Source organism: Acipenser ruthenus, chromosome 7, assembly GCF_902713425.1.
Source record: "Acipenser ruthenus chromosome 7, fAciRut3.2 maternal haplotype, whole genome shotgun sequence".
Lineage (NCBI taxonomy): Eukaryota > Metazoa > Chordata > Actinopteri > Acipenseriformes > Acipenseridae > Acipenser > Acipenser ruthenus.
Genome location: NC_081195.1, coordinates 8140467 through 8166192, shown reverse-complemented (window position 1 = coordinate 8166192; position 25726 = coordinate 8140467). Strand labels below are relative to the sequence as shown.

Here is a 25726-nt window from a genome sequence, read left to right as displayed (position 1 = left end):
TGAGTCACTTGGCCTTGTTTCCACGTCGGAGGTATGGCTTTTTGGCCGCAAGTCTTCCATGAAGGCCACTTCTGACCAGACTTCTCCAGACAGTAGATGGGTGTACTAGGGTCCCACTGTTTTCTGCCAATTCTGAGCTGATGGCACTGCTGGACATCTTCCGATTACGAAGGGAACTAAGCATGATGTGTCTTTCATCTGCTGCAGTAAGTTTCCTTGGCCGACCACTGCGTCTACGGTCCTCAATATTGCCCGTTTCTTTGTGCTTCTTCAAAAGAGCTTGGACAGCATATCTGGAAACCCCTGTCTGCCTTGAAATTTCTGCCTGGGAGAGACCTTGCTGATGCAGTATAACTACCTTGTGTCTTGTTGCTGTGCTCAGTCTTGCCATGGTGTATGACTTTTGACAGTAAACTGTCTTCAGCAACCTCACCTTGTTAGCTGAGTTTGGCTGTTCCTCACCCAGTTTTATTCCTCCTACACAGCTGTTTCTGTTTCAGTTAATGATTGTGTTTCAACCTACATATTGAATTGATGATCATTACCACCTGTTTGGTATAATTGTTTAATCATACACCTGACTATATGCCTACAAAATCCCTGACTTTGTGCAAGTGTAACTAGAAGAATTGATGCTGTTTTGAAGGCAAAGGGTGGTCACACCAAATATGGATTTGATTTAGATTTTTCTTCTGTTCACTCACTTTGCATTTAGTTAATTGATAAATATAATCTATTAACATGTCTATTTTTGAAAGCATTCTTACTTTACAGCATTTTTTCACACCTGCCTAAAACTTTTGCACAGTACTATATATATATATATATATATATATATATATATATATATATATATATATATATATACACACACACACATATACATAAACTTGTTTGTGAGCCATTGGATAGGTAATGTATTGGATACGCCTGGTCTTGCGTTCTGACGAGAATGCTCCCTCTCTGTGTGCGATTGCGAGTTCTGTTCACGGAAGTGTTAGGTCTCATTGCTGCTGAGATGTTTATGAATATGCATCTGAGAAGAGAACAGGATCCGCCGATACAACACAGACCTTAGCGACACAGGTCGGGTTCGTTACCATTTACTGAATCTATAAAACGCAGCTCAGCCAATCGATTGTGTGTATATGTAGAGTCATCGGTAATTAAGATTTGCACTTCACTTGAAAGTTGACTTGACCGTACACAATTGCAATAAATGTATAAAAGTTAAAAAAAAAAATACTATCCTCTTACTCTAGGAAGTGTGTATTTGTGTTATTTTGGAGCTGCCGGTATTGTGTTTAACATATTTCTATCGGCTGGTTTGTAGTAAGCTGTTGTTTTTCGACTGTGGTTCCGACAATACTTCATTTTAGCAGTATGAATTGTATTTGTTTTTGCTGCGAAGTGAAAACTGCCACACGGTCACTTCTGTATACATACTATAAGTTAGTATACGATACTTGTGCTAGTTGTCTTATTAAACGGTAACCACTATGATAAATCAATCTACAGCAATGTAATTGCCGCAAAAAAGTAAGAGATTAAAAACCAACAACATTAATTCACAAACAACGCTAAGAAGAGATAGTTAAATTATACTAAAAAAGAAATTAAAAAGTAGTTTACTTTGATACATTTGCATGTCACTTACCGACACAGTTTCATGTGCTTCGTTTTTCATCATTAACAATTAAGGGTTAATTTAAGGGTTAAATCCCTGATTTACTATCATGGTATGCCACCATACACATTAAGTCTGTATTTTCTTTGGGGGTGGGGTTGTGCAAATACTTTGTAAACTGAACGTTTCCTGAGTAACAAACTTACTATACAAGTGTGTGATTTTCTATAACTGTGACGTGTTTTTCTGTGCTTTACCTTGCGAAGGCTTTGATTTGATTTAAGCTATAAGTGTTCTTTTGAACTCAGTCGGATATATACTCTCAGGGTCTTTAGTGTGACCTAACAATACCCTATTATCTGTAAATCAATTTGAGATATCATTATTTCATTTTTAGATATCTCAAATTGATTTACAGGTATCTATAAATTAATTTTAGATATCTTAAAAACTGCACAATTAAAGATATCTGGAATTCAATTTGAGATATCTGCAAATGTTTTACAGATATCTCAGAATATTTCAAGATATCTTAAAATGCAATTTGAGATATCTCTAAATGATAATTTGGCTTGCTATAGAACGGTGTTGTTTACTGCTCTGCTGTGTGAGATTGTTGGAACAGGGCGAGTGTATGCCTTGAAACTAATTCAACTGTACTATGCTTGCTGTAGGCTAGTTGTTGTTCTGGGATTTTTTCTTTTTTTTTACATGGTGCTTGGAAATATATATATTTTTTCGTTCTGGTATAATTTGGGGGTCTGGTTAAATAATTCTTTCCTAACCTGTCCTAGATTCCTCTTGGTTGCATTTAGATGTTGTTGGGTGGTCTTTGTACCCCAAATTCTCTGCCTATGCCATGCAAAAAGTTGCATTGAAACTGTCCTGCAATTCTGTGCAACACAGCTCAACATGTCATGCAGCAAGAGGCACAGTCCCAGCATAAGTCAGTTACTATTGGACTGCAATCTGTTGTCTGACTGTCTATCCATCTGTAAGGATGAGTTTCCTCTCTGCAGCATGAGCGACTGTCATTCGCTGTCAGTGCTGTGTGTGAGTAACCCAACCGAGTCACATTTATTTTGATTCAGAAATGGAGTAAGGTGGCTAGGCTACAAGTACTTTCTAACAACTTTACGCTATACAATGGTTTTGTAGAAGTGCAGGTGCATGAATTTTTTGCATGTTCCAATATTGTGAAATTTGAATTAGCTTGGATACAAAAGAATAATGCCTACCTTCTTACAGTAAACAACAATCTCATGAGAAACAAAAATAAACAAGTAGCCCATCAAATTCCCTGTTAAAGAAAGGATAGAAGAACTGATCTGTGCAGCACATCATGTGGTTTTTATTTCAGATGTCTCTCATGCATTGGTTTCTTTTGCATGATATATTTGTTACACACTCCATTCATAGGTTCTGTTACATGAACACGTACGAATGTGGTCCTTTACATTTCAAACAGCGTCTGTTCAAATGGTCCAATATTTGTTGCAGCACTGTCTTATAGGCACTTTGAACAACACTATGGATTTGGTCTTGACTTGTCTGAACCTGTCCTGAGGTGTATGGAGCATGCCAGTGACTATGTGTCTTATCTTCCAGGTTTACAGAGAAGTTGGGCCTCTGATCTCCAGATAGACCTCAGCTGTGGAGTGTGATCCCATCCTAGAATGAGTTCCTGAGCCTGGGCATACCACACCCGGTCACTCCCTGTCCACTGGAGAGGGTAAGAAGCAGCTGCTGGGACATCTGCTAAGTTAAGGTTAGAGAACATGCCTTTTGAGGGGAGGGGAGGGGAGGGGAGGGGAGGGGGGGGGGGGGGGTGTAACACAAGGAACAAACGTCTAGGGAGACAGTCCACCCTGTCTCCCTAGACTAACTTGACTGTACCATGTGAAGAGTGATAGCAGTAATTGACGGCTAGCTGAATTCACTGTCTGATTAGCTTATTACCACAACTGGAATGACAACGCTGGAAGGGTATAGTTTCACAAATATTTTGCAATGACAAACTTTCTATTTAAAGACTTAATCAGTATTTTCAATTGAATATTCTACGTCTACTGCTAAATATACACACCGACACCACCTGCTGGCCACCCGTCATTCCCACACCCTGCTGTGTTTGTGTTTTCAGTCACGATGGAGGAGTCGGAAGCCCTCACAGGCAGTGTGAACTCTGCCTACCTGTCCCCAGTGGAGTCAGGGGACGAGGAAGAGGAAGAGGAGGAGGACCAGTCCCCCCTGCTGACTGAGCATACCCCGGCCCGAAGCCTGTACACCGCAGCTGGAGACAAACCCCAGGACCACTACAACCTGGTCTACATCATCTTCTTCATCCTTGGGGTTGGCTCACTGCTGCCCTGGAACTTCTTCATCACAGCCAAACATTACTGGCTGTACAAGCTGACCAACAGCTCGTCCCCCAGCCACAGCTCCGACCTGAGCGTGAGTGCCAGAGGCTGCTGATTCCAGCTGTGACTGTTCAGCACTCGATAGTGATAAATTAGGGTTAGAAACTTACACCCGCCCTGCTGCATGCAGTCTTGGCTTTCCAAACTACCATCAACTAAGTGTATCCTGCGAATGATTCAGTCGCTAGAAGTTTGAGCAGACCCTGTTAAACATATTGTTCACACCCTGTAGCTGCATGAATGACTCCTAATGGTCAACCTGCAGACTCACAGGTGAGATTCAAGGTCAATCAGTTCAGAGCAGATTTAGCAGGGGCCAGATTGCTCAAATTCAGGGTGCCTGTTGATTTTCAATAATCTACCAATGCAAGGGGAGTTGTGAAACCCAGGGCTGGATACAAGACTAGTAGCAGTTTCTAACCCTGTAAATCCTTCGCTGTTAGCAGGGAGACAACAGCAACAGCACTGAAGCATAGACTGTTTCCTATTCTTCCTTTCTTTTTAAATATCACACCTTTTAAATGGCCAACTCCTTCTTTTGTAACTCAATATTAGTACAAGTTGTGTGAACCATCTTTCAGGGACTAAATTCGAATTACAATGTTTAGAAATGCTGAAAGAAGCGTAATCAATTCACTGACAAATGTTTTCGACTGGAAGTCTTTCCATGTGTCATCAATGTCTGGAGCGCTTGGCACTGAATGTATTAAGTTTCTTTTAGTATTTCTAAACATTTAGGTTGTGAATAGGATCTGTATCACAATGCATGTGAGGGTCCTGGTGGGCTGCTTGTACGATGCATAGGATAGGGAAGGTATGTGTTCATACCAACTACAGAGCACACTTCATTCAAGAGCCACTTAGTGAACTACAGTGAGCTGTGTTGTGGTCTTGTATGACGATACAAGCAATACATACCTCTGTTATGGATCACGATTCAAAGCTAGACTTTTTAAAATAACTGACACACTGGCTTGAATGATGAGCTACTGTACTCACAGGGTTTGCTTTACAGAATAGCACAATGAATGTTGTTTTATTTGACTTGGAGCTTTTCCAATCCAGCCCTTGCACGACGTTTGAGATGGTATTTGCTTTGTGTTCCTCCTGAAAGTGCAACTCATTTGAATTGGTTCTGATAAGCGATTTGGTTTGGCTGGGAGTCCTTTTCATCATCCTCACAGCCGCTGCCACTGCTAATTAGCTTAATAGCCTTGAATATTTAATTAGTGCACCCTTCTGGCAGAAGCACATCGATTAATTCAGCGTGGCATCTTTGCAGCAGTCTCGGGAGGAAACGTTCTGCAAACAAATGTATCCGACTCCCGAATAATAGGAAATACCTTAACTGATCACTGCTTAAAAAAAAGGATTCTTGATTTAGAACAGCTGCACAACATTAATGAAGGGATCAGTCCTGATATATAACTCAGTCTATTTTAATGATCTAAGCTCAGGCAGATGGATAGCTAAATACTGCCTCTATTAAAGGCCATATACAGACGTGCTCAAATTTGTTGGTACCCCTCCACAGAAAACAAAGAATGCACAATTTTCTCTGAAATAACTTGAAACTGACAAAAGTAATTGGCATCCACCATTGTTTATTCCATATTTAATAGAAATCAGACTTTGCTTTTGATTTTTTATTCAACATAATATTGTGAATAAGAAAACAAATGAAAATGGCATGGACAAAAATGATGGGACCACTAACCTAATATTTTGTTGCACAACCTTTAGAGGCAATCACTGCAATCAAACGTTTTCTGTAGCTCTCAATGAGACTTCTGTACCTGTTAACAGGTAGTTTGGCCCACTCTTCCTGAGCAAACTGCTCCAGCTGTCTCAGGTTTGATGGGTGCCTTCTCCAGACTGCAAGTTTCAGCTCTTTCCATAGATGTTCGATAGGATTCAGATCAGGACTCATAGAAGGCCACTTCAGAATAGTCCAATGTTTTGTTCTTATCCATTCTTGGGTGCTTTTAGCTTTGTGTTTTGGGTCATTATCATGTTGGAGGACCCATGACCTGCGACTGAGACAGCTTTCTGACACTGGGCAGTACATTTCGCTCCAGAATGCCTTGATAGTCTTGAGATTTCATTGTGCCCTGCACAGATTCAAGGCACCCTGTGCCAGGCGCAGCAAAGCAGCCCCAAAACATAACCGAGCCTCCTCCATGTTTCACTGTAGGTATGGTGTTCTTTTCTTTGAAAGCTTCATTTTTTCGTCTGTGAACATAGAGCTGATGTGACTTGCCAAAAAGGTCCAGTTTTGACTCATCTGTCCAAAGGACATTCTCCCAGAAGGATTGTGGTTTGTCAATATGCATTTTAGCAAATTCCAGTCTGGCTTTTTTATGTTTCTTTCAAAAGTGGAGTCCTCCTGGGTCTTCTTCCATGGAGCCCACTTTCGCTCAAAAAGCGACGGATGGTGCGATCAGAAACTGACGTACCTTCACCTTGGAGTTCAGCTTGTATCTCTTTGGCAGTTATCCTTGGTTCTTTTTCTACCATTCGCACTATCCTTCTGTTCAATCTGGGGTCGATTTTCCTCTTGCGGCCGCGCCCAGGGAGGTTGGCTCCAGTTCCATGGACCTTAAACTTCTTAATAATATTTGCAACTGTTGTCACAGGAACATCACGCTGCTTGGAGATGGTCTTGTAGCCTTTACCTTTACCATGCTTGTCTATTATTTTCTTTCTGATCTCCTCAGACAACTCTCTCCTTTGCTTTCTCTGGTCCATGTTCAGTGTGGTGCACACAATGATACCAAACAGCACAGTGACTACTTTTCTCCATTTAAATAGGCTGAATGACTGATTACAAGATTGGAGACATGTGTGATACTAATTAAAGAAACCAATTAGTTTGAAATATCACTGTAATCCAATTATTTATTATCTTTTCTAAGGGGTACCAACAAATGTGTCCAGGCCATTTTAGAATATCTTTGTAGAATAAGCCATAATTCATCTTTTTTCACAGCTTCTTTGCTTTATTCTATGACATACCAAAGGCATGCAAGTATACATAATAAAATAGCTTTTAATTTCATCACTTTTCAGGAGGAATGAAGTATTATTTCAATGAGCTGTAAGGGTACCAACAAATTTGAGCACGTCTGTAGCCTTTACTCTAGTTTTTAATTATTTTTCTGAAAGCAGTAAAACACCTGTTGATTTTACACAACTAGAATCAAACACCGTAACTTATCTATTTCAAGTTCTCTTAGTGTGTTTTGTTTTTCGTGTTGTAACATTAACATGGTTAATTAAAGAATGGAGGAAAACGCTTTTGAAAATACGGCCCAAAATGTCTGAACCGGGTTTATCACAAAACCTCATTTTCACAGCGTTTTCGGATGAAATGGGTTTAATTGGGTTTAACCAAGGAGTCAGAAGCCCTTTTATTTGTACCTGGTATTTTTTTTTCTTTTTTATTGTTTTATACTAAAGCCACTGGTATAGCGAGTTTCAAGATTTTAAATCTCTGAAGGCTTCTTTTAATGTCGGACAGTAAGCCTGGCTCTGATTGGCCGAGCTGACCCTCCACCGGGTTTGTGACACGGTGTATTATGTATGCATGAAGTAAACAACATTCATTTGAATTTGCATCAGTTTATTTCCCAAGAAAAGAGAGGAATGTCTCTTCTGGCTGTGTGAACTCCTTACTCCCTCCCTGTGTGCAGTATGTGGGTTTGGGCTGAGCTTCTCAGAATGGATTCATCTCCCTGCCCCAGTGATTAACATCACAAGACCCTGTCTGCATCACAGTCACGAGAATCGGAGCGCGCATAAACACTCAGGCACTGAATCTCTGCAGAGCAAATTAAAACACTGTTAGCTACAGTTACTACACACAGCTTGGTAAATCTCTCATCTCAGTTCTGAAGGATAGGGGATTACAGTATGATAGGATAAGGCCTCTGTTGTGGACCTCATTGTAATTCATATATAACCCTAATAGTCGGACAGAGAAGATGGTTCACACGATGTGTTCTAAAGGAAGCTGGAACAAAAAAATGTTTCAAGTTTTTAAAGGTGCGATTTAAAGAAAAATAAGAAAGCACGTCAGAGCAAGAAACCGTCTATGCTTCAGTTCTATTGATGTCTTTCAGCGAAATTCACCCTAGCTGCAAGTAGGGAAAGATATTATAGAGGGTAGTGAAGTATAGTCTAGTGTATCAAATGAGTGTAGTGATGTATAGGGTATTGAAGCATAGTAAAGCATAGTGGAGTTCAGTAAAGTGAAATGTATTGCAGCACAGTAATGTTTGGTTGGCTTGGAAATGGATTTGTATTAACCACACCATCTCGGGTGTTTTTTGGTTTCCTGATGCTGCAGTTTGTTCTGTTCATGTGACTCTGTGTCAGGGAGCAGAGCTGTTTCTCACTGAGCAGCAGGAAGCCTGGGCTGTTGAGTTCACACTGGCTTTCCAGAGCTTTGACAGCATCTCTGTTTTACTTCACCAGATACGGCAGAGTTATTTTTATTCCTGAAGAAGGAATGAAAAATTACTATTACTAGAATTAAGAATTAATCCTGATACCGGTAGCAACCTGGACGATGAAGCCCAGACTTTTTATAGAGTAGCATCATGCTCAGGAAACTGCTGCATTCTGCGATTTCCCCACGTCAGCTTTCATTACGGGGATCTTAATTCGTCCTGCTATTGAAATCTCCCTAACTAAACATTTACTCAATTGATTTGTTTTTCAGAATTACTTTGAAAGCTACCTCTCTATAGCATCCACTGTGCCCTCTGTTCTGTGCCTGTTGCTCAACTTCATCTTGGTTAATAAGTAGGTTCTTTTGTTCAGTTTTTTTATTCGTATGTTATACTGTTGATATACTATGCCATACGAACCCTTCTCCACCTCCTCGCTCATCCTCCTCTCTCCCTCCCTGCCCCTCCCTCTCCCTGCAGGGTCTCTTCTGCAGTGCGGGTGCTGAGCTCCTTGGCGGTGATGCTGGTGATATTCGTGATCACCACGGCTCTGGTCAAAGTGGACACATCGGCGGTGATGCAGGAGTTCTTCGTGGCCACGCTGGTGTGTGTGGCCGTGGTCAGCGGGGCCTCCAACATCTTCACGGGCAGCCTGTTTGGAGTGAGCGGAAGATTCCCCATGCGCATCTCACAGGCGCTCATCTCCGGTACAGACACGGTCACAAATACTAAAGCAGGGATGGAAATAAGCAGTCTGATCCACTCCTGGTTTTACTATGAGTTAACAAGTCACACCTGAGCTTGTTTCCTACACACTGCGGCTAATCAAGCTCATAGTGAAACCTGGAATGGGGTGAGTCTGCTATGCAATAGGAGTCTTATTTCCATCCCTGCTAAAGGAAACTTAATAAAATCCAATGATAAGCCTTTTAACTACAATTGTTTCCAAATCTATAAACCTAAAAATATATGACAATACAACCCCTTTACCTGTAAAATATAATATGCAGTAGTGCACTGTGCTGTAAATGCCAGAGACTGAGAGCTGGTTAGCGCATCCTGTATATGACAGCAGGGCAGAAGAGCACACAACACGACAGGTTAACAAGGGGCTGTTCAGATCATCAGTATGGTGTGACTTCCAGCTGAATAGAAATATAAATTTAAATAGTTTGCCAATTAAACACATTTACCATAGTTTACTCCTGTTTTCCATGTTTATTAATATGCTTTATCATACCTCGCTATTCTTTACAGTGCTTAGCAATGATTTACCATGCTTTCGCTGCTTTATTATACTTTGCTGTGCTTTTACTATAGGAAACTTGTGTAAAGGGCAAACTGGCCACCGCTGCCTAAATGTAACTAGTTATTAAAGTGTGTCACTGAAGTGAAACAGACTCCTTTCTCACCCTTTATCTCTTCAGTTTCCTGTGATACAGTTAGTGTTAAAAATAAAAAAAACAGTATTGACATTACATAGAACACACATTTAACACACAACTGAACAAAAGTATTCATAATACATAGATTGATACTTCTCTGCAATGGGAGTCTTATTTAAAAAATAAAAAAGCTGGACTAAACTGCTCTACAATTGGAGTTATTATTATTTATTATTATTATTATTATTATTGAGCTCACAGAGTGTAAAACCTCCACAATGTTAATGTCTTTATAAAAAGCAAGCCCTCAACACATGCTATTTTACATGTAAAACATTTTCATTGAGAAGTTGTGCCGTGGTGTTCTGTGCACAGAGTACGATGGTCTGGAACGGTGGTTGATCCCTAGCTCTGATTGGCTGGTTTCTTACGATGCGCATTGTGCCGGTGTGTCTCTCTCTCTCTCCACCGCAGGGCAGGCGATGGGCGGGACTCTGTGTGCTGTCGCCTCAGTGGTGGATCTCGCGGCGGCCGCTGATGTCACAGACAGCGCGCTGGCGTTCTTCCTGTTAGCTGATGTGTTCGTGGTGCTGTGTATCGTCATGTACCTGCTCCTGCCTCGACTCACCTACTGCAGGTGAGACCGACCTGCCTGAGCTTCAGTCACTTCACTTCTGTTTCATGTCCTAAACGTTTCAGCTTTGAGATATAATGCTTGTAACTTGAACATACCAGGAATGTTTGTAACCAATCAGAAAAGCCTTCATAAGAAGCTATCCATCACAGTTTATACATTAGTGTAGCATGTGTATATGACTGCATGCAGTCCCGGAAATAAGACTCCTATTGCATTGCAGTTTCACCCATTCCAAGTTTTACCATGAGCTTGATGATTAGCCACAGTGTAACAGTAACAAGCTCAGGTGTGTCTGATTAAACTTAGAGTGAAACCAGGAATATAGCAAACTGCTGTGCAATGGGAGTCTTATTTCCAACCCTGCTATGTGTAATTTTTTATGAAATATTGAATATATGATAACTTGGCCAGCACTGTACGCCAAGACAAACACCCATATAAACTTTTGGCCACAATTCTAAATGTTTAACACTTACAAATGTTTAGAGATCTCAACACTAAAATATGACCATCCCTATGTCGCACTGTAACATCCCCCTATTTCACCTATTGTTTTGCTGTTCATATTTTAATGTTTTCTGCAACTGCTCTTTAGGGTCACACCCTGTGTTTAAGATTATAGGACCTCAGTCTCCATTGTGCAGCAGATTTTATAGCTCTGTTTTTCTAACTGTGTTAAATTGTGTCTATAATAGTGTTCACAGCCTAGTGATGCTTAAAGAAGAAAGGTTTTGTGATAGAATACAAGGAAAGATTTATTTATGTATTTATGTAACCTGAAGAATCATCCAGTATAATTTTCAGTAGGAAGCATTGCTTTGCAGTCTATTTAAAGATGAGCTTTAAAGGTGATTGCTTCATGCATTTTACTCTGTAACAGTACAGTCTGTAACAAACTGATTCGTTATACGAAACTGCAGCACGCCAGCTATTCATTTAATTCCAGATCTCTTTCTCCCATTGTCTCAGTTAGAGGGATCATTCTTCTTTCAGAAATGAAACAGCTTTAGAAGAGACCACTTTGTTTTTCCGATTGCAGACGTTTTGTCAGAAAGCTCTATGAAAACCACACCGAAACTAAAGCAGAGACCACAGGGAAACTAGCAACCACAGACAGAAACTAAAATACTCACACATAGACAAACACTCACTCACTCACTCACACACACACACACACACAGACAAACACTCTCACACACACACACAGTGACGCTCCTATGTGCTTCTCTCTCACAGCTATAAATCTGAATTCCTTGGTGTTATATCTGCTACCACATTGCTCACTGAAATTGAAAGTGACAAGGAGAGAGAGACTGCAACTCTTAGGTGTAGCACAAGGGGCAGTCTTGTGCAGCTCTGCCATTGTCTGTTTTGTTGCTGGCTCTTCTTTACCCAGTGCGATTAACCCTAGTTATCCTGGAAGCTGCACTGTAACAGTATTCCAGTGTCATCACATTTCTTAGCTTGAAAAACAACGCTGTAACACTTTATATATACGCTGGGGCTGATTTATCAAGTTCTGTACAGCAAAATGCAATTTGCACCAATTTATGTTCCAGGACAAACAACTTTTAATAAGATTTACAGTCATATTTTACTTTTAGGAAAAAAATGGCTCAAACCGCATTTTGGTATAAAAACCATGATAAAACTGTCCCAGTATTACCCTGTTTAAAGAACTATGATGCCCAAAATAAACTCACTTGCACACTTCACTGTTAGATTCACTAAAGCTTCAGCACCAGTGGTTCTAATATCAGTGTGGTTATTAATCCAGGGATGGCAGTAAGACTCCCATTGCATAGCAGTTTGACCCATTCCTTGTTTTTACTGTGTTTAGTAAGACACACCTGAGTTTGTTACCTGTGCACTGTGGCTAATCAAGCTTGCAGTAGAACCTGGAATGGGTGAAATTGCTATGCAGTAGGAGTCTTATTTCCATCCCTGATCAATCAGTAAAACAGCTAATGATATTATTCAGTGAAATATTTGAAGATGTCGAGAAAGTTTGTCAGTGAATTGAGTTTTAACAAGTTATGGGTACATCGTATTACTTTTCCCAGGTTTTAAATCTACAATACTTTGAAATCATTTTGCAGGTACTACATGCAGAGCCCCGAGGAGAGAGCGTCGCCCCCCTGTGGTGTCTCTGGGAATGGCACCCCCTCCGTCCCGCCCTTGCGCCCTATCCTGCAGCGGACCGCGGTTCTGGGTCTCTGCGTCTTCTATGTCTTCTGCGTCTCCATTGTGGTGTTCCCGGCCATCTCTTCCGGCATCGAATCCGTGAGCAAGGACACGGGCAGTCCCTGGACCACCAAGTACTTCACCCCGCTCACCAGCTTCTTTCTGTACAACGTGGCGGACTTCTGTGGGCGCCAGATCACAGCCTGGGTCCAGGCTCCGGGGCCCAAGAGCCGGCTCCTGCCCGCCCTGGTGGCCCTTCGCACAGTCTTCGTGCCGCTCTTCATATTCTGCAACTACCAGCCCCGCGGCCACATCCCCACCGTGCTGTTTGCCCAGGATGTCTACCCCGTGGTGTTCGTCTCCCTCCTGGGCCTCTCCAATGGCTACCTGGGCACCCTGCCTATGATCTACGGGCCCAAGATGGTGCAGAAGGAGCTGGCGGAGGCGGCGGGCGTGGTCATGTCCTTCTTCCTGACGCTCGGGCTGGCAGCCGGGTCTGCCTTTTCGGTTCTGATCGTGCATTATATATAACATATGTTTTAAAGGATGGCGTTTTAAAAAAGAAAAAAAAAAAGTTTTTTTTTTTTTTTAATTAATGTTTTCAGCATTTTCTTATCTCCAGCAAGTAAGAAAAACCTGTTATGTTTGGACAATATTATCAAAAATATGAATCCTTATCTTTTATGTTTTTTGTTTTGTTTTTATTCTGGACTAAACAGGACTCAGTAAACACAGCTGACTGAGTCTGCACACCAGCATAGTTGCATCAGACTTGACTTCTCTGAACTTAGTAAGACACCACAGAGCTTTACCAAATTCAGCAAGCAGGATGTTGGCCCTGCAGTGGCTGTAGCTTCTATATTGCGCCATTCATCATCAGGAAAAAAACAAACCTGGATCTAAATCATTCCTACTCTTATTAGGATTTTAAATTTAGTTTTATTGAATTTTTCTGTATTCTATTTCTCTAATGCGTAGTATTTCTTTTCTGAACTTGTTGTATTCTGATTTGGCTATGGCACTGTTCTCCAATGGAAAGATACACATTTGAGCCTGTTCTGTTGGGTTGGGCTCACCTGAGTTAAAGCAGACAAGCTCAGGTGTGGTTAATGAAGTGTAAAACCCCTCTCCCTCCCAGGGCAGCTCTGGGAGCCAGTGGCTGTGGGCGGGTTGTTTTTATTCACTGGCTGTTCCACCCCTCCACCCCCAAGGACTGCGACTGTGATACAAGCTGCTAACTGCAGAAGAAAACAACACGTCCTTTACCAGCGGTTTACAAATCTAGCTCCAGTTCAGTCCAGCTTTGTCATATCTTAACTGACACCTCGTTGGTTCAGTAAACTAATTGAACACCTCGTGGGAAAAAATATCTAAATGTTTTTTTTTTTAAATGTGGACTCGATGAGAACACTTAAAAGCTTGGTGACTGTAGTGCAATGGAAACTCTATGCTTCCTGTGAGCGAGGGAGGAAGTGAGCCGTTCTCAGCTGTTTTGTACACCGTCACAAACCCTCCAACCAGTCACGTTGCACAGGTCATGTCAGTGTACATTACAATTTGTGTGTATAGTCTTTGTTTTGTTGTCCCTTTTAAAGACTGAAAGCCCCTTTATAAAGAATATGAGAGTCACTAAACTCACTGCTGGCTTGAAAAAGTATATTTCCTGTCCTTTTCCGGCACAATTTCCCGTATGCTGGTATCAGGGGACAGAGTTATAGCCGCAGGACCCAGAGGAGACCCAGCGATTGGAAGCGCCAAAGGCTGCTGGGAGATAGCAATCACTGTCTGCCACAAGCCTCATGAATCACATGACTGGAATACAGAAGACATTTGAAGCTCCTAACAGTTCCTCAAACAAACACCCTAAACAACAAATACATGGTTTGACCAGATCCGCTTTTTTTACCTTCCCTTTTTCCTGTTTGCATGCAAGCCGAGAAATTTGGAACACGGCTATTGTAACCCCACCCCCACCCCCACCCCCAGCAGTCACAAATCCAGTCTTACCTTGACAATACTGTATTAAAGTTACGGGCTAGAGGTTTATACGTACTGGTTATTGGACAGATCTCGCTGTTATATCTAATGGTCTTATTGAAGCATTACCACAATAAACTTGCTGTTACATGCAGAATTTTCATTCTTTGTTCTTCAGTCACGATTACTGCTTACCGAGACGTTTTCGCTCTCGGCTTGGTTATTCCTTTCGTATTTAAAACGCCGCTGTTCCATAGAATCATGGCTCCCAGTCACACTGTGACAGTCTAAAAGCTTTAAATTTGTGCACCCGTCTCCCAGCCACACACACACACACACACACAAACATTTTCAGCAGCTTCACTGTGGGCGTGATCAAATCATCCATAGCTGTATTGTATTCCTGAGAAGGGAATAATCATAAAGCAGGTATAGCACAGTACTCTACACATGTCCCATACACAAATCGATATACATACGACATATTCATGTAATTATAACTAATGTATCATTCCATGTCAGAACTTTAACACCAGAAGGCGGCAGAATCCATGATGGAGCTGTTTCAATATATAAACACACCGGGACACTAGAGGGCGCTGCTTGCCCATGCAATAGCGAGCGCTTTGACAGACTTGCCGCTGCCATGATGAACACAGGTGAATTCTACTAGCAGTTTTGCAGTGGAGATTTGAGGAGGGGGGTGTTAATTAATGAAAATTAGAGACAAGTGCAGCGTGACCGTGCAAGCTGTTCAAAGCTCCTTCTATGTGTGTCAGCCCCCAATAAATTGTAATTTCAGTTTAGCAATGTGAGATTGGCCGAACTAGAATAGTTTCAAAGGTTGCGCCTGCAGGGTTACGACGACAAGGTGCTGCAAAATGTTGGGTGCCTTGCTACTGTTTTATTTCAAATGAAAAGGTACTCTATAGGAGAGAACCAAGCACAGACGATTTATTTGCCACCTGAGCTCAGTTGGCATAAAAAGTATGTTACATACTCTGTAGGGATTTGAGAGGTTGAGAGAGAGAAAGAGAGGCGAGGGAACAGACAGGCGCACTGGCAAACTGAGTAAAACCAGCCGAGCATACCGAGAGGTGCTGGTTGTTAGCTCGCTGAAATATTCATGGCACGAAAAAACAAAACAAAACAATGGATACAAGAAGCGGTAGTTTTGTAATAATTTAGGCTGTTTCGTTTGGGAAGGGAAGGGAAACAGGAGGGAGGAGTGAATGTGAGGGAGAGATATTGATATACGAGTGTAGTTGGGTCAGTTTACCATCTTTAAAGATGCTGTACCGCCATTGAACATGCAGGTGTGCTGAAAGAAAATGGGGTAAACAAAAAAAAAGAAAGCACACAAAACAGTTTAAATAATAATAATAATAATAAAAAAACACAGCAACGCTAACGAGAAAAAGTGTGGGAAAGAGAAGTGTATGCATTTATACCGCTAAATGTATGATTTGTATTACCTCTTCATTGTTTAAATAAAATAACATTTCGTGGAAACATAACGCGAACTGACAGATATAAATATTCTAGCATGACATACCAAATAATTCCTTCACATCTTGTTTTCATGTTTTATTAGCTACAGTAAACAGATATACAGTGTATGGTAACCTATGTGTCGCAGGGAGTACCGCGTATAAAATATACCTGCGTATGTCTGTGTTTCTGTGCAAGCGCCCCAGAGACGCACTTTGCAGAAGAGCAACTAGGCTCATTCTGATGCAGTTGGGATCTAGTGCCTGCTCTCACAGTAGCCTAGCCAGAAGAAACCTCGTGTTTCTCTATTGAAGCGACCCGGCAGTCTGTGGCAGCGCCTGCATGGACTGGTGACCGCGCCCCACATTCACAGAACTGTTATCAAAGTTTGTTTTGTTTTTTTTTTTTTTTTTTCTTCTCAAGACCTGGAAATCTGCAAAGACAAGGCGGCTTGGCTGCACGCGGGTTGGTAGGAAAGACGGGAGAACGTGTGCGTGTGGATCATTTATTTTTCACTCAGAGGGAAAAGAGAGAGAGAAAGGTGTATACACCTCTTGAACGTTCAGTTAGACAGCAGTGAGCTTCGTTCCCTCGAGGCGCCCGCAGCATCTCAAGAGAAGGTTCAGGTAAGCGTTGCTTTTGAAGGGATGCAGAACTGCGTTTGCAGAACATACAGATGACAACATATACCTGGGATGCACAAATACAGTGTTTTGTTTTTCTCTTGTGCGCTGTTCGTGTTACTATTGGACTACATATCATTTAAGGGAAGTGTTGAAAACATATATACAGGCTAATTGGAAACTATAATTACCGGTGTTGATCTAGCAATGTAGCTTGTTATAAGCGTGGCAGATGGAATTAAATAAATAAACAACAAAGAAAGAAGTCCGCTGTGTATTTATTACAATAATCGGCTGTTGTCCTGTTTGGAGGTATTTGATATATGAACGCGTGCCTGTATACCTACGTACATATTGCATTAATTATAACCTATTAAATTTTAAACTATTCACGGAATTGCTATAGTCATTTTGGAGGTGTGCAGAATGAACTCTTGTCGCTCATAAAGGATCTCCGGTTACTGTTGGCAATAGTAACTACATATTAATTTACAAAATAGTCGCCTTCTGACTCGTTTATATTTTAATTACCCGTTTATAGCTGCTGTAACAATGCTGAACTTCCAAACTAGACCAATACACGTGCGTAGGCTACATTTTAAATTGAATTGACTCCCCATTCTATCGTTATAAAGTTTTAATTCAGTAAGCTATATATATATATATATATATATATTATATACACACACACAAATGCATATATAACCTGCAACTGTTAACGGTTATTTTAACATATTTGTCATATATTACATTTAACCTGTGATGATTTATTCATTATTTTAAATATGGGGATGTACATTCTGGCAATATTAAGGCAATGTCAACCAATCTTTCAATATGGATTCATGACTAAGTGACACTTAAAATCCTTTCACATATATGCAAGTGTAAAACTGGTCTTCATGCATGTATTTTCACGATGGTGACGGGCTAAAATGTGCTAATTTATGCACACAGCGTATCCTAGCATGATTCGATGAAGTCCTGTTAAGATTTATAGACTTTTTATAGACTGTACATTGTGGGGCACATTGTGTTTATAGTCTAACACCTATGAAACCATAACTTAATTCTACAAAAAAAAAAAAAAAAAAAGTATTGTGAAATCATTCAGGGTCTCTTACACTCGTTCTTTTTGTCTGTTTCGTGGAATCCACATCGATTTTTTTACCTTAAAAACAATAGTCAAACACATATAGTGGGGTTTGTTTTGGGTTCTAGAATTTGCTGTTTATTGCTACAATTTGAAACGGTGAAGCACGCATGATTTACAGAAGTGTTGCCTTGTGCTGCATTTCGCATTAGTCATTACGCAGCCTGTGATTAGTTTTTAACACAAATATGAAAACGTTTTGATGTGGCTGCATTAGTTATTAACCTTAAAGTAATTTAAACATCGATTTCTCGCTCGTTCTGATGGACATCGCTGTAATTATTTACTAATTAACCGTTTATATCAAGCCGTAACACAGCCCTAGAATCCAATTGAAGCTTCCTTGGTTTACTAATAGCCACTTCTCAAAAGGACCCTGTCGTTTTAATTAAATGATTAATTACTAATACACTAATTAAGGTAGCTACATAATTAGTTGCAGTTAATGGAGGGGGAGGGCTAACGCTTAAGACAGGCTTGGTATTTATTCATTCCTACAGCAACAGGCAAAACACTTACTTAATATACGAGATTGTTCAATCAGTTCATTAAAATGAACATGTAACTAGCGCCTTTAATTTGCTGCTGGTATGAAGTAATGCCCACCATTTAATTCGATTTTATTTCTTTCAGTATGAACTAAGACCCTGTTTTGAAGGGTTATTAGTGGCTTGCCTTGCTGAAAGCAAGTGTTGGCTGCCTCAGAACTTTAATGTTGAATTCTGATAAAAAACAGAGGTTATGGTAGTGGGCTCTCAGAACCAACTGAAAAAAAAGTCAGTTTACTTGAGTTACTTTAGCAGTCTCTCATCAGAACTAAAACTAGAAATGACAAATGTGGGGCTCATCTTTGATCCTGACCTATCATTTGAGAATAAGGAAAGTTACCAAAGTATCCTTTTATCTATTGAGAAATATAACTACAATTAGACCTATTGTGTCTGTGTCTGATGCTGAAAGAGTCATGCATGCCTTTGTTTAATCTAGAATTGATTATTGTAATGTGCTTTTGTCTGGAATGCCAGAATTCTGACTACAACCAGAATAAGTGAACATATTACTCTTTGCATTGGCTCCCTGTGCAGTTTAGAATGTATGTAGCTTTTACCTTTTATAACACCCTGAATGGATTAGCACCCAGTTACTTTTAGGATTTTTTGGTCTTGTATACTCCTAACCGCACTCTAAAGATCACAGGATGTGGGGCTGCTGGTTATTCCTAGGGTGAATTAAAAAGAATACTGGAGAAAGGCCTTTTCTTGTAAAGCTCCTAAATTATGGAATGCTCTACCTTTTTCTGTCAGGTAAGCAGGGACTCTTACTGTTTTGAAGATTGAAAACATATTTTTACAAAATGAGTTATTCTATCTTAGCTTTCCTATTTTTAAAATCAAAACTGCATTTTCATTTTTAAAATATATAATAAAATAAAATTATAACATTTGTCTAATTGTTAAAAAGCTAGTTTGTAGAAATGGAACAATTAAGAACTCCAATTTTTTAATCTCTTGAGTGTTTTAAAAACTGATTAAAAGTATTTTTTCCTCATCTTGGGCTGTGACATTTTTACTGCTGTATCAAGGCCGTAAATCAACAATGAACATTTAGATTTCTTAAAGGCAATTCCGAGTATCGGCACACCTTCATTAATCCTGCTATGTCTCTCCTCCAGACAGCCATTTATACACTCTCATTAACATTTCTACAGACATTTTAAAATGCAGCGAAATGAGGTCCTCTGAAAAGCAGATTTGTACAATTTTAGGACATTTATGATCCACTAAAGTGTATATGAATAAAATCGTGTACCTGAGGCGATAGCCATGGGAGATAAGTGTGCAGTTTTTCTAGAGCAATCTGCAGACAGACGTTGTGTTGGAAAGACGGTAATAAAGCGAATGGTAGGTTCACAGGTGGTGTGCTTTATTATTCTGTAAATGTAATCCTAAACCCTGATGGCTTCTGGGCACTGACTTGTATATGAGATTCATTTTGTGCAACACAGGGGCTCGCAGGGGGAAGTTTTCAATTTGTTTCCAGTTGCTGTTACAAAACAAGTCCTGGAGATAAATGCATAGTCCTGCCTTGAAGAGATGGGCAAAGGCAAAAGCAGCACAAGAGAAAAAGACTGATGTTTTAATAAAACCGCAGCCATCCATAACTTCAAAATAAGAAGAAACTGAGTGAAGTTGAGACAAGTTTGGACTAGCGCCGCCTTCAGTGTACCTTTTAACTAAGAAGTGTGTACTTCACAAAAAAAAAGACTCCAAACCTACTTACCATCTGGTCTCTTAGGATTTGTATTAAGTTAAGGGTTGGGGATGAAAATGTTATTTTAAGGTTAGTATTAGGGGTTATGTATAGATAAGAACATATGAAAAGTTTAGGAACCAGAAGAGACCGTTTGGGCCATCAAGACTCGTCCCTGGTTCGCATTTCTAATTTTAAAAGACAGAATCTAGTCATTTTTTTTTAAAATGTTCAAAGTATTTTATATTTCACCTGGTAGGCTGTTCCATACATCTATAACTCTGTGTAAAAAGTGCTTCCTACCTTCCAGTAGCGGCTATATATATAATGTGTGTGTGTGTGTGTGTGTATATATATATATATATATGTGTATATATATATATATAAAATGTGTGTGTAATTTAATAAGAAATGTAATACAGTAATATCGAGAGGAACGGTAGTTCCTCGTGCCAAGTTCCAGCGAAGCACGATAACTGCCAGTGACTATCCATACAGCACGGATACTTTACGTGTTTTCAGGGTATTGGCACAGCAAAAGTAAATCTACCAAAAGCACCATATTTAATTTGTAGTTCCCAATACTCATAGGTGAAATGTAGAAAAAAAACACCCGTCACACAGTAAGAAATAAGTCACCAAAGGATGGTAAAAATGTCCATCTCCTCCTTTTTCTTCAAATGAATTTTTTTGCAGACCCAGGCACTTTTATCCTCGCATATGTATATTACAGGACATCCAAGTTTAATGACATTTAACTTGTTTTGTCAACATATTAATATACTGGGGAACACACTTATTGTGACATCTGGATCATTTATATTACAAGATTTATTTCTGTTTTAAAATGGAACATTTGCCTACATATCTTTCTTTATATAAATAAAACGGTCTGTGGGATTTGAACCTACAACCTTCAGTTTGCAAGCGTGTTGAATTCGCAATGCTCTGCAGCCCCCGTAAACAACAACACACATTCTCCCCAGGTCACACCTTTAGTGAATGGGGAGAATGTGTGTTGTTGTTTACGGGGGCTGCAGAGCATTGCGAATTCAACACCATCTCGCTGAGTTAGGGTTGCCACCTGTCCGGGTTTGACCGGACAGTCCAGGAATTGGCATCTGTGTCCGTGTGGCAGGAATTAACAAGCCCAGACGCCCTGATGTCCGGTTTTTAAGTGAAACGCACAAGAAACACCAACCTTCCTATAATATTTTCTTTGACATGCATTAGTTGCTGAAATGATTTCCACTATCTTATTAGAAAAATGTACTGATCTGAACATTCTGCTTTACATTTGAATAATGCTGAGGACAACAAACATATCCACATGATGTAAACAATCCAAGTGAGGGGTTCCAGTCACCTGACCCCAGCAGGCTACATACTGGCTGTGTTTTGTAACCACAGAGCATGTATATATATATATATATATATGTTTAACATATTTCATTAAATATATACATTGTTTTAATTGTGAGTAACATATTTGGTACAAGAGTATCATAACTTTATAAAACAAAAACTTTTGTCCTATGAAGCGTCAGTAACTAGAATCTATTTCCTGTAAAATCAGCTTCAGCGAGTGACAGCTAAACAGTTAAGCTAAGGAGACTGTACTAAAAGGCCTATGCTGTGCAAAAAGGAGCACAGCGTGAGCAATATGTAAGGTACGTGCAGAATGATTTCTGTTCAGTTGTGTTTGCTTAATTGTGTTGAACTGTGTTACATTATCTGCAGTTTTGATAGACCAAGGCTGACTGAGAAATGTCTGGGTTTGGTCTGGAAAACGTGGCACCCCTACCCTGAGTACTACTTCATAAACATGATCACGTTACAATATACTAAATGAACAGATCAAGCTTTTTATGATAGTTTGCAAAATTAGATGAAAACTGTCAATACAATCGGGATAACATAATTATTATTTACAAAATCTTGTTATAAAAACTGTAACTTTACTGCTACTTGCAAATGTTGTGAAATTGAAGTATAAACCGTGGCGTGAACGCTAAGGCATCTGCACGGCAAGCTGCATTAGAAGCATGTCTTGGGTTTGATTCCCACACGGTTTATATTGCAAAAAAAAAAAAGGTTTTATTTATGTATAACAAACACATTTGTATTGTGAAAAAAATGTAGTTGATATGCATGATACTTTCATTGAACATACATACTTTTGCACACATAACTAACATGCATATATAGTGCTGATAGTTTCCATTGTATTCCATGTATTTGTGGTATACTGTTGATGAAATATGAAATCATGATGGTATTTGGGTATGTCAATTGCATTATGCTGAATCAATTATTCTATTTATTAAAAAAAATAAAATAAATCACTTTGTCAGATTGCTGCTGAACATATGTAGCACCCGGGAGGGGCACTCGTTCTTTCTGATCAGGGTGGGATCTGCCAGGCAGAATACCAGAAGGAAAATATAAACTAGACCACACTACTATGTCCGGCAATGAACATCATTTTATTAAATACAGGTGGTAAACTATACTTAACAAACAGGGCAGATCTCGAATACACAGTCACGGGAAGTGGTTTGCACTGCCCGTTAATTAAAACAATAACCAAACACAGAATTAGTTTCAAACTAAAGGGCAGTGCGACGCAATACCTGCACAGAGACGGGTCTCACAAATAAAAAACAGCAATAAAACCAATACAGCCCATCTCCAGCACTGCTCTAAAACCCTAATGCCTTTTAAAATACTATTTAAAAACACATACGTGACAAAATGGAGACCAAAAGCGGAGGCAGGTAGATGTGCCTTTTAAATTCGACGGCTCTTTCTTTCCTATTTGTTTTCCTACCACCCGCCGAATCAGAGAGCCCTGCACCGGGCTAGTGGGAGAGAGCACAGCTGGGGTGTGGACACCAGGAGAAGCCGTGGCGATCGGAGAGGGAGTGGGATGAGATCATCCAGGGGGTCGTCGAGTCGCTGCCGGAGCGATCCTGTGGCGCCAAGGAAGGAGCATCCTATGCTGAGAGAACCCAGCATCCCCAGAGTACCCAGCGCTACCGCCTGAGAGAGAACTCCACACTGCAGCTGCCGCCAGAGAGCTCTGCTCCACACCTGCCGCCTGGGAGAGAGTGTCCCGCGCCACCGAAGAGAAAGTGCCCCACACTGCCAGTGAGAGCACGCCGCGCCATCGCCAGTGAGAGACTGCACAGCGACGTCACCGAAAGAGTACCTCCCGCCGCCCGGAAGAGACTGTCCTGCATTATCAGAGAGAAAGAGTACCTCGTGCTGTCAGAGCCCCAGAGAGAGCCCCACACTGCCAGAGCCTCAGATAGGGAGCCCAGCGTCGCCAGAGCCCCAGAGAGAGAGAGCCCCGTGCCACCAGAGCCCCAGAGAGAGAGCTCAGCATCGCCGTCTTAAAGAGAGTGCCCCATGCCGTGGCTGCAGCACCCAGGCCTTGCCAAATAGTAGCCAGGTTCATAGGTTGCTGTTGGGGCTGTGCTGGCTAGCCTCTGTCCCGCTGTGTGGAGGTGGGCAGCAGTCCCAGGAAGCCCTGACCCAGGAGGGACTGTCGTCCTGAAGTGGTTGTCGCATTGCGTTGCCCTCAAACATGCCGTCAGGACCCGTCCGTTGCTGTCCTCCACACTGGCAACCACACAGGCTGCCACAACGGGACCAGGTCAAGAGTTTTAGTGGGGGGCAGTGTAATGACGGGTTAATTTGGGACTGGATGCTTGGGGAGGGGGGGGGTTCCGCCAACCAGCTCTTAGTATGAGCGATTGGACTGTGTGTATGTACATGTACCCCTGTGTGTGTGTGTGTGTGTGTGTGAGCCAATAGGGCAGGGCAGGGCAGGGCAGGGCAGGGCTGGGATCAATATTTAGGAGCTGCCTGCATGCAGCTCGAGGTCGTGTTGTGGTTTTCATGTAGCTGTGTGTCCTGGAGCTGTCTATCTGAGCTAAACCAATTCATAAGAGAGCGTCTATTTGCCTGCTGTTCCAATGCTTCAATAAAAACAGCAGTTCCCTTTCAATTCGAAGATGACCACCAACAACATTACGTATGAGATATGCCTGCCTATTGGTAGGTATTTTCTGAGCTCTGTATACCAGAGCTGCCGATAGGCCCCTTCCTGGGATGACTCCCTCGGTCCCGCCTACTGAAGAGTTAAAACAGTCATACTGAGAAAGTCATTTCTCTTTTTGTCTCTCAAGACGGTAAGGTCTGAGCGTATTGTGAAAAAGAGCTTCGAGTCACTGCAGTTCCCTTGCCTTTCACGCTGAAAGCTGGCTTGCCGCCTTCACGGAATCAGTGACTCCTGATTCAGCCTTTTTCTTTATTTTTTCCTCGGCAACCTGCGCGGTCTCACGTTGCAGGCTGCTGCTTTCTTATCTGTGGTACGTGAGTCGACTGCCTACGCAGTATTGATTTAAAGGCGTAAGTGTTGTATTTCCAGCCTTCACTCGTGTGGCAGCACATCTTACACCGGGGCTAGGCTCTGCCTTACCTCCGCTGTCGAGCGACTCAGCTGGCTGCTGAGTGGCAGTTTTAATATATATATATATATATATATAAAAAAAAAATATATATATATATATATATACATACATACTGTATATTGTCGTTGACCAAGTACGCTTGCTGGCACATCTGCAGCACGCACGCGGTATCCCGCTTAACTGAGCTGTGCAGCAGCAGCAAAAACAAATAAATAAATATGCAGGCCTTGTCCTCCTTGGACTGTATTTTTCCAGACCCGCTGTAGAGTAGACCTCGCTGGCTGCCCTGGCCCACCCGCCTCGGTGTGTCGAGCCTTTGAAAAATTCAACAGTGTGCTCCCCTGTAATATTGTTATTGTATTATTGTGTTGTACTCCGTCAACAGATTCGCCCGCCACGGCTTCGGCCTGTGTGTCCCCTAGTATACGCTACGCGCTGACCAGGTGTGTCACTGCACGCGGTTAGGGTAGGCACCGCTGCTTCAGCTGCCCCCCGGTGCTTCGGTACCTCGGTGCATACTCAGCCCTTCGGTGCCTCAGTGCCCTCAGTGCCCGGCGCACATAGTGCGCTCAGTGCCCTCAGTGCGTATAGCGCCTCAGTGCACGCAGCGCGCTTGGTGCTTAGTGCACTCATGCGCACGGCGCTCGGTGCACATAGCCTTGGTGCTCACGGTGCTTGGTGCATAGTGCTTCGGTGTGTACACAGTGCTTGGTGCTTAGTACACTCTCTACGCCCGGTACTCTGTGCATAGTGCCTGGGTGCACCCAGTGCACACAGTACTCGGTACAGATCACCTTCGGTGTATCCGGTACACACGGTACTCGGTGTTCTCGGTGCGCACGGTGCATGGTGCACTCGGTGCCCTCGGTACGATAGCACCCCAGTGAGCACAGTACCTGTTGCTCGGTGCACATGGTACTTGGTGCACACAGTGTTTGGCACACTCAGTAGTGGCAACCATAACAAGTGTTCCATTCCACGCATGCACATCCTGTAAGGCAAACTCTGGCCATCATCGGTGTGTGCTCAGTTCTCTAGTTTCTAGTGAGA

At 41.5% G+C, this 25726-nt stretch overlaps 2 protein-coding genes across 5 annotated transcripts in view; both read left to right on the top strand.

Moving 5' to 3' along the window:
• The first annotated feature begins 925 nt into the window (after nt 1–925).
• LOC117415229 (equilibrative nucleoside transporter 3-like) lies at nt 926–13388 on the top strand. Of its 4 annotated transcripts, none has more exons than XM_034025280.3 (7): nt 926–1086; nt 3236–3359; nt 3771–4081; nt 8771–8853; nt 8979–9205; nt 10358–10520; nt 12620–13388. In XM_034025280.3, exons 3-7 carry the CDS (start codon nt 3776–3778, stop codon nt 13233–13235), a joined length of 1395 nt encoding a protein of 464 aa, XP_033881171.3. In that variant the 5' UTR covers nt 926–1086; nt 3236–3359; nt 3771–3775; the 3' UTR covers nt 13236–13388. The 4 variants fall into 4 exon arrangements, with proteins under 4 accessions (XP_033881171.3, XP_033881169.3, XP_058882244.1 ...); XM_034025278.3 differs by having other exon boundaries at nt 927–1086; nt 3236–3395; XM_059026261.1 differs by having other exon boundaries at nt 927–1091; nt 3236–3395.
• Nucleotides 13389–15228: 1840 nt separating this feature from the next.
• LOC117415382 (cadherin-23-like) overlaps nt 15229–25726 on the top strand; it is a 185392-nt gene continuing 174894 nt past the window's right edge. Inside the window, exons 1-2 of the mRNA XM_059026260.1 lie at nt 15229–15602; nt 16596–16798. The gene's annotated coding sequence lies outside the window, so the exon portion shown is untranslated. The remainder of the gene's footprint in view (nt 15603–16595; nt 16799–25726) is intronic.